We start from the raw sequence: 9,813 nt of genomic DNA, 5'->3' as shown, positions 1-9,813 counted from the left end.
TTCCAAGAGTTTATGGAATTGCTGAGATCATCTGTGAAGGACATATGTAGCCTTATTTATAGGTATGAATTAGGGTTTTGGTGGACTAATATTTCAAAAGTTGTCTTGAATTTAAGATTTATCTTAATCTGTTAAATTTCAGTGTCTACAACATCGATCGAAATTCATTATTTGACCTAATAGCCATTGAAATTTCAAATATATTAGGTGCAATAGTAATTGCTTTTATTGGATAGTACATCAAGAGGCAACAGGAATTTTGTATTCCAGGACATAGCCTCAAGTGCTAATAATACGTTCTCAATTTAATTTTTAAATATATTTAGTGATTTTATTAATAAATATATAAAATTTGGATCAAAACTATTGATTCTGTCGAACCCACGTGTTATATATACTGTACTACCTCTGCCCCTGAAGATAATTTCTACGAGATCTAGAAAATCTTACAATTTCATTATCAGAACATTTATTCAGACCGTTGCTGGTAAATTAAATCATGTTGACAACGTAAACAGAAATTCTCCTTCCGCCACTTTTTACCTTCACGTAAGTATGATTATATAGTAAATTAACAACCTTTTTTCACATGCACACGCATAATTCTACGTATATTAAAATGATTAACTAATATTTTATAGGTTGCCATATAGCCGATTAGAAGAGGTCAATCTTGGTGTAACTTTTGATAATTTCTGTCTTTTAGAAAAACAGTCAAAAAGCACATGATGATGATGGAAATGGGATCTCTCACTAATTCAAAGATCCACACCGTGATTTACGTACGTCTTATCTGCTTAAGTAATCCTAATTATTACTTACTCCCCGGGTTCACAATAAGTGTCCAATTTACTTTTTCATTTTGGTTCAAAATAAGTGTCCAGTTATGTAATCAAGAAAGAATTCAATTTGTTTTTACAAAATAACCCCTATGTACATATCCTTAAAAAAATTTCTTACTCCTCACATTAAATATTTAATTAGGGGTAGCTTAGTCATAGTAGGTATTTTTGTATAGAATTTAGTATCATTAATGGACGTGAAGTAAATTGGACACTTATTGTGAACCGGAGAAAGTAGTAATTAACCAAATAGGTACATTAGTTTGAAATGATTGCCTTACCATATTACACTACTAATTATCATCTTTCCCCACAATCCCCGGACTCCCTTTTTCTTTATATATATATATCTATATATATATATATATATATATATCCGATATCCCATTTTTTGCATTTATTAACGTGGGAACATGTATTAATGACTTGATTAGTTAGCATGCAAATAAAAAACCATATCCAACACATGACCAAAAACGAAAGTGACAAAATCACGGTGTTTCTTATATAACAATAAAGAAATAAATAAATAACAAAAGAATGATTACACCTCATATGTATAAGACAAGGGGAAAAGTAACTGAAACCTCTTTTTACCAAAATTGTCAAAATAGGCGACTTTTATTAAAACTCTGTACTCTTTCTTTGACCTCCTCCTCAACGTCCTTATCTTGCATCCGCCTTTCATTTGTGTTCTTCTCGTAGCAAGATTTCAAGAGGGTTCCAAGAAAACATAATCCACAATTTAAAAATACCCCTAAAATAACAAGCTTTGTAATTATAAATACTGTTTCTTTCTTTTTCTTTTTGTTAGATTTCAATATACAAAGAAACAGAAAAAAACTAAAGGCAAATGGGCAACAGTCTGGGAAGAAAAAAGACAACAAAAGTGATGAAAATCGATGGACAAATCATGAAATTCAAGACACCAATTTATGCCAACGAGGTTATAAAAAATTATCCTACTATGGTATTATTAGAATCTGAAGAAGTGAAGCATTTTGGGGTCAGAGCAAAGCTATTGGAACCACAACAAGAGTTGAAACCCAAAAGGCTCTATTTCCTAGTTGAGTTACCTAAGTATCCTGAAGAAAAAAGCACTAGAAGGATCCGTTCAGGAATCCAAATGAGTGCGAAAGATCGGCTCGAAACCCTAATGTTAGCACGAAGATCTGTGTCTGACTTGTCAATCATGAAGCCTGCCAGTATTATGACAGAAGAGTCGTCGTATCATAATAACTTTGCTCCAGGCTCACTCATTAGTAAGTCTGAGAACGGTGGTGGGCCCGTTAGGGTAAAGTTGAGGCTGCCTAAAGCTGAGGTGGAGAAACTGATGATGCAGAGTAAAGGTGAAGGAGATGTTGCCGAGAAAATTATGCGACTTTGCATGGCGAACAATGATGGCGGTGGTGGTGGCGGTGGTGGAGGAGCAGACATGTTTCAGAGTAAAAGTAGTCCTTTGTTGGAAAAACAAAGTAATTGGAAGAATAATAATGGAGGAATAATTAAGAAAGGAATCAGATCTCGAGAGGTAATGTTCTCTTCATTATGCACATTGATCCACTTTTCGTGCCATGTTTACTTCATTTCTCTTTTATGAACATTTTTTAATGTCATGAGTCGAGACTTCAAAAAAGGTGTAGTATCCTTCGGGACTAGTTGATTTGGAGGGGTTATCTATAGTGATGACCTTGGATCGATCCACCCTTAATGCCTTCTGGGTCTGAGTCTGTTGCACAGGATTTGCCTAATGCGATTTACATCCCCTGTGTGGTTTGTAGGGTATTACATAGTGGGGGGTTTACCTAGTGCGTGCAGAGTGCTCACCGAAGGGTAGAGACTATTGCGGCTGTGGGTTTTCCTGGGGTTCCAGAAAAAAATAAAAAAAGTACTAGAAAGATGAAAAAAAGTTCTTATACAGTGTTAATTTATGTTTTAATAAAAAAAATAAGAGTATTACCCAACGAAAACATGAACCAATTTATGATTGTAAAAAATAATAATTATTGTTGTACTCTTAAATTGCTTTCCAATTTAAGGTATTTCCGAAGTTACACTATGTAGATAGGTCATTTTTATGTTATATACTATATATTGAATCTCTTTAGCTTTTTTATGTGTTTACTTCGATATATATATTTCTTAAATTTTCTTAGTAAAAATTTTGATTCCAAAAAATTACTGTAAAACGAGTTAGCAAAGTCGCAACTTTCAAAAGTAGGTATGAAATTTTCAACAATAAGTTTAGAATGGTTTCACGAGGTATGAAATTACTTTTTTTCTCATTTAATAAGTGTTGAAATTTTGATATGAGTCAGCTCCATGAAATAGATAGAAACACGTTAAAATTCAAAAATTGCATGCTCGGTTCGGTTTCTCATAAGTATCTCCTTTTATTGAATTCTTTTATCCTCCAGAAGCTAGCATGGTCTATGTCAAACTTTATTTATATAACTTTTATGGGCATACTGCAATAAAAATGCATAGTTTAGTCGTTTATAATTTTATAGAGATAAGAAATTGATCTTGGAATAAAACAATACTTTAATGAGATCTTTACACAAATAATCGGGCATATTTATTGTTTACTTTTTTTAATCATATACATAGATTATATATTAATTATACTTAATTATACACATGTAGTACATAAGTTATACATATATTATACCTCTACAAGTTATTTTTCGTTTAAGTAATTAGGTGGACAAATATTTGGATTAATTCTTCTACTTTTATTCGTGTTCGATGAGATGATGTATACCTGCATACAGCTATAGAAAATATTAGGTTTGTGCAAATATAAAAGAAATTAAAAGAAAAAGATCCATGCTGAAAGGCCAAGTGCAATATCAGCTAAAATTCATACCTAATGACCACCAAAAAACTAGTGTAACATTATCTATTTGATTTATTGTCAATTTCCGTTAGATTTAATGTGCTCAAACAAATAAGATAACGATATGATATTATTATTTCCTTTAATATTGACCGCCATTTTGAAGACGTAACAGATTCTAAAATTAAGAAAAAGTTAAAAATTCATTCAAATAAATTATTCAGCTTTTCCTATATTTAGTATACTGACGCGTGATAACTAACTATGAGAAGACGTCCGCTTTTTTTTTTTTTGCAAGTACCTTAACATAAAATATATAACTACTCTTTATTTTTTGGTGCTAAAAAGAATGATGTACATTTAGAAATTATGAGGGGTAACGCACCTTATTCATCCCTTAATCTTCTTAAATATAAATTTACCTATTAAAATACATAGAAATACTGTAAATCACAGCTTAAAGTAGTTAAGCACCATTATATGATCCTTAATTAATAGTGATAGTATCATATAAATTGGGCCGGTCTAAGCATTATTTTTCTTGTGTCTACTTGTTGAAAAATACCGGTGATAAAATATGAAAAAACATCCCTTCGGGGATGGCCCAGTTGGTTTGGAGCGCGATCATTGATACAGATGACCTGGAATCGATCCCTCCTCAATGCCTTCTAGGTTGAGCCTATCGCACAGAGTTTACCTAGTACGGTTAACATTCCATGTGTGGTTTGCAGGCTATTACATAGTTGGGGATTTACCCAGTGCGCACAGAGTGCTCTCTACGAAGTGCTCACCCGAAGGGCAGAGACTGTAGCGGCTGCGGATTTTTCAGGGGTTCCAAAAAAAAATATTCGAAAAAACTTCTTTTTCCAAAATTAGGGGGTAGGGATTTTGAACAATTATCTTGCTTTTGGCAGCCAAGTGGAAGAATAATCCTTTATTTTAAATATATATTACAAGATGTTACAAATAATCTTGAAAATTCAGTTTGTATAACCTGCTTTTTGCTTATTTATTTTTCTTCGTTGTTATGGAATGCAGAAACGTGTAGGATTCTTGCCAATAACAGAAGGGGAGATTCAATTAGCAGTGAATTCTTAACAAAAGGGTCAAAAATAAATTGCAATATATTCACTGTATATAGTACTAGCTTTTTTCAGTGTGAAATTTACTCTCCAAATTCTCAGCTATTTATTACTCGAGTCTAAGTTATTTTGTATGTAAAGAATGCAACCCTAGTATTACCAGGTGTTGTAGTAGAGAAGCAGTTAGGGACTCATTATTTCTTTCTTTCATTTCTATCTGACTATGAACATATATTACATGATATTTAATTTTTATTAACATGCTTTAAAAAGAGTGAAAAACATTTGAGAAAATAATAACTACTTGTGTACATCTTTTTGTTTAGTGATTCATAGGGGGAAAGAAAAGAATTCTATTGTAACCAGGATATATAGCTTATTCCACCTTCTATATGCATTAAGTTATATTAATATTTTGGTATAAAAATAATACTCTATTCGTTTAAAAAAGAATAAACATATTACTATATGGGGAGTCAAACAAGGTTTTATTTAATCATATTTATTGCATATAGTTTTTGGATATTTTAAATTGTTAAGTATTATGACTTGTAATACTTTTTATATAGTTTCTAAATCTGTAAATTGTATTTAAAACAACTTAAAGAATCTCGTCTGAATTCATACTAAAAGTTAGTCAATTTGACCCTCATACTCTGAAAAGGTTCAAACATATATAGCTAATACCTCAACCGAATAGAATAAAAAAAATTGATAAAGGGATATATATAGTATGTAAAAAAAATCTACAAAATCAATATGTACTAATACACATAAAAAATGGAATATAATCATAAGTTCGTATTGCATAACCATAAAACATCACAAAATGAACCCGAAAGTCATGGCAATGCAATGAGTATTGATCACTAGACCGTTTCTCATAGACCTACAAAATTTCAAGCAAATTCGAATCCGTCAAAAAGTTCTATAAAATCAGTATGTACTAATACACAAGAAAAAGTAGATATAATCACAAATTCGTATTGCATGACCCTAAAACACCAAAAAATAAACCCGAAAGTCATGGTGAAGCAATGAGTCGGTTACTAAGCCGTTTCCTATGGACTTACGAAATTTTAGGCCAATCGGAGTACGTAAAAACTTCACAAAATTAGCTTGCACTAATACGAACGAAAAAGTGGATATAATCATAAATTACTATTGTACCGTGAAACGCCATGAAATCAATGCAAACATCATGGAGAAATAATAAGCATTGTCACTGAGCCCTTTCGTATGGCCTACGAAATAGAAAAAAAAACAAGCCTTTTCTCCGGCAGGCAGCAAAATCATCATTGAATTCCTTCATCTTTGTATACGGTCGAAATCAGGTATGACCGATTTCACGGGCTCGAAGAGTCGCTTCAAGCCCGAGTTCAGGATAGGTCGAGTTCGAAACCGATGGACTAAGCCCGAGCCCGATGACAGAGTATAAGGCTCGAAGATCGGAGAACGCGGCGAAACACAGAAGCCGAGTATGACCGACACTGAGATGATGCCGTTACGGGTTTGTTACAGAAAATCAAGATTCCCGCCACGTCCCCAAGATCATGGCGTAAATTTCGGAACAGATTCGTACAAATTAGTACGAATCCGTACTAGGCGGTTAGACAGCTGTCCCAAGAAGATTCTTTACTGTAAATAGAAATGTACCTTATTTAGGGTTCACCTATTATATGAAGGGTACCCCAATCATTTGTAACGATCATCAATCATTGGCAAAGAATATACTCTCTCACTTTCTTGCTCACGTTTCATCAGAATTGTCTCTTAATTTTATTGTCTTTACTTTACTGTTCCTACTGACCAACCTCGAGGCCATAGTAGCTCGAGGCCAAGATTGTCTTGAACACTGGTTTGATTCAACTTACTTCTTTCATTTATACTTCAGATTTCTTGGTTATTAATTAGTATTGAACCAAATCACATATCTTTAAAACCATAAATAAGTTTAATTATTACTCATATTTTTGAGGTAAACAATGTTTTTCCTCACATTATCCTACTTTTTAGAAAAAATGTAGTGAAAAGTTGGCTGCATGCACAGTTGATTAGTCTTAGTTTTTTCTTTGGATATATGCACAAGCTTTGCAACTTGTTAAAAGTTAGGACATCAAAAAAGAACTTTATCCGAGGCAATTTGGATAGGGCTGCCAACTTCATAGAAGGTTCCATTAAACAAGATGTCAATTCTTCTTTTGAAATTTCGCCCGTGAGCAATCAAGTTGCTCAACTCGACCTTATACTCATTTTGTCCTAGTGCGTGCATGCATGCTGCATCCATAGGCAGAGCTAGGGGCGAAAAGCAGATTTATTCGAACTCTCTTTGTCGAAAAAATTATTTTATATATATCAATTTTATTTATGTATATATTAAATAATGAATTAATCCTCTTCTTTATTTTTTAAAATCCTTTGGTTGAAAATTCTGCTTCTACCACCGCTTGCATCCGCATCCAACCAAGGCTAGTGTCAAGGGGCACCAGGCCATGCCCTTGCCAGCCATTGCCGAAAAACTTGTCTAGCGGTTTGAAACAACGCATCATAATGAGATTGAGATGAGCGAATGGTCAGAATATGCTGGCATTCGTTTTTTCTCCATTTCTTTTTAATTTTTCTTTCCTTTAATAATGACCAAGATGAAACTTTTGTTTCAACTTGCTCTGATTACCATATCTTAACATTTTCCATGACATTACTATGGAAAATGAAGGTGACTTAAATCTCACAGTCATATTTAGTCATTGATATGTAGAGGAGAAGGGAAAAGCAAAATCTTTAGATTTCGCAGAGCGTAATTTGGGGTGAGCGTGAGAATGTGGATTTGTTGTTGAGTTCTTAGGCATGTTGTGTGCCCACCATCTATCCATTGTTGTATGTATCTCTCATAAGTCTGTAGGATTAACAAACGAGTACATTACAATAATAAATGTAGGACTGATGTGTATATGATCCACCCTTGTTGCATTATTATCATTGTTTTATTATTAACTTTGTGCATGGCAACAATGGTCGTTAAGTAAATAGTTACAAAATACATCCAGCGCTCTTTTCGTGGCGACTATCTAGGCCGCGACCATAGAAAGTCGTCACAGAAGAGTCGCTATTAAAATGGGCGACCTACATCCCCTCTTTAGTGGCGACGCTAGAAAGTCGTCACAGATGGTCGCTATTACAATTAGCGACCTACAACACCTGACAACTATTAAAGTCGCCAAAGAAAGTCGCTTTTACAATTGGCGACGCCTCTTTTAGTGACGACTATTATAGTCGCCAGAGAAAGTCGCTACTCTAAAAAAACGGAGAAATTCAACCGCCAAAACCGACCGATGTTGGTCGGTAATTGACAAAAATCGACCGATAACCAACCGATTTGCGGCGGTCATTAATCGTAAGGTCGGTAAAGCTAACCGACCGACTTTTGTCGGTATTTTCCGACCGATTTAGGTCGGTCAATTAAATTTTAAAAAAAAATTGCCGAAAAAACCGACCGAATTAAAAAATTACACCATCTGGGAATTGAACAGGTGTCTATACTATGGCAGGATACTATTCTACCACTACACCGTTGGTGCGTTTAATTTAAAACCGTCTTTTATTTCATTTATACTCTTTAATTGCATTTTCAAGCGAAAATAACCGACCGATGTCGGTCGGTTTTATTAAAAAATAAAATTACCGACAAATTTGGTCGGTTTTTTAAAATGACCGGCAGAATTAACCTGCCGATTTCGGTCGATTTTTTTAACATTAAATTTTATTTATTTTACATGAAAAACCGACCAAAGTTGGTCGGTTTCTTGAAAAATAAATTTCGCAGGACGAAAAAATAGTTTCCCGCATTTTTGCACCAAAGAAGTTGGTCGGTTTCGTAAAAAAAGAAAATTAAAAATAAATATTTTGAAAAATTGGCGACATACGATTTTTTGACTGACTGAAATCGGTAGGTTGTTGCCGTATTTCTAGTAGTGCTACTTCAATGGGCTTTAAGTGACGACTATTAAAGTAGCCCTCGCTACTACAATTGGCTACATACGGCACGCCCTTTAGTGGCGAGTTTAGCAGTCGCAGAAGATCGTCATTGCGACACGGTACCTCTTTTGGTGGCGACTTTTAGAAATCGCCACAGAAAGTCACTAAAATATAGGATGGTATTACAAATGGCGACATTTAGCACAATATTTTCGTCACCAGAAACTTTATTTTCATGTAATGTTCTAACAGTAATAAACATGAAATGAATAGATTATTCTCTAAAGTATTACTTTTTTCATTGGAAAATATTGGCTAATCCAATTTTTTTTTATATAATTCTTTTGAAACTTTCCGCCAAGGTTTCGACCAATGTGAATGTGTTTCCGCTCTTGTTGCATTATTACTGTCATGGGCGGCTTTCCAGCCATGCCCCATGACCCCTTGGGCGCGCCCCGTGGCGTCCTAGCGAACCTCCCAATGCCTAGCGCCACGGACGGCCCCGTGGTCTTGGCCGCGCCAAGTGACAAGCGCGCAGGTGCCTCTGTCGCCCCACCGATATCCCTCGCGAGCGCCAAGCCGCAGGCAGAAGCCAACAGCGCCGCGCGCGCAGACCGTGATGCCAACGACACTGCTGCTGACAACGGACCTGCTGCTGCCTTATAGAAAACTAAGTCATTTTCATTGTAAATATAGAGTAGTTTTATTTCATGTACTTCCATTATGTTTCTCTAGCTTAATCAAGTCTAGTCTTGTAACTTTGGATTATTTTTTTTAAGTACTATTAGGGGGGATCAAGCAATCAAAACTTTCTAGCAAGCAAGCAATTCTCTGTACTGGTGTCTCTCCCCCTCGACACCGCGTTGCTTTTCTGTAATAGCTTTCATTAATGCAATCAAGCTTTCTTTCATTCTGAATTCTCATTTCTGTTCTCTCAATTGCTCTTGACATTGGTTTTCCCGTACGGCACTAACAATCTCGTCTAGCGTACGGAGGGGACCTCAGTTGGCGGACAGCAACTGCACTGACATCAGTTGCCTAGCCTTACGTCGCCCTTCCAAGGAATCTCAGGAAG

At 34.9% G+C, this 9,813-nt stretch overlaps 1 protein-coding gene across 2 annotated transcripts; it reads left to right on the top strand.

Annotated features, from left to right (window-relative positions):
- The first annotated feature begins 1,352 nt into the window (after positions 1 to 1,352).
- Positions 1,353 to 5,029, top strand: LOC109218519 (uncharacterized protein At1g66480-like). 2 transcript variants are annotated; one of them, XM_019382885.1, is made up of 2 exons: positions 1,353 to 2,373; positions 4,720 to 5,029. In XM_019382885.1, exons 1-2 carry the CDS (start codon positions 1,696 to 1,698, stop codon positions 4,777 to 4,779), a joined length of 738 nt encoding a protein of 245 aa, XP_019238430.1. In that variant the 5' UTR covers positions 1,353 to 1,695; the 3' UTR covers positions 4,780 to 5,029. The 2 variants fall into 2 exon arrangements, with proteins under 2 accessions (XP_019238430.1, XP_019238431.1); XM_019382886.1 differs by lacking the exon at positions 4,720 to 5,029 and adding an exon at positions 4,413 to 4,699 and having other exon boundaries at positions 1,354 to 2,373.
- Positions 5,030 to 9,813: the final 4,784 nt, after the last annotated feature.

This window comes from Nicotiana attenuata, unplaced genomic scaffold (assembly GCF_001879085.1).
Source record: "Nicotiana attenuata strain UT unplaced genomic scaffold, NIATTr2, whole genome shotgun sequence".
Lineage (NCBI taxonomy): Eukaryota > Viridiplantae > Streptophyta > Magnoliopsida > Solanales > Solanaceae > Nicotiana > Nicotiana attenuata.
This window is presented reverse-complemented; position numbering and strand designations above follow the sequence as displayed.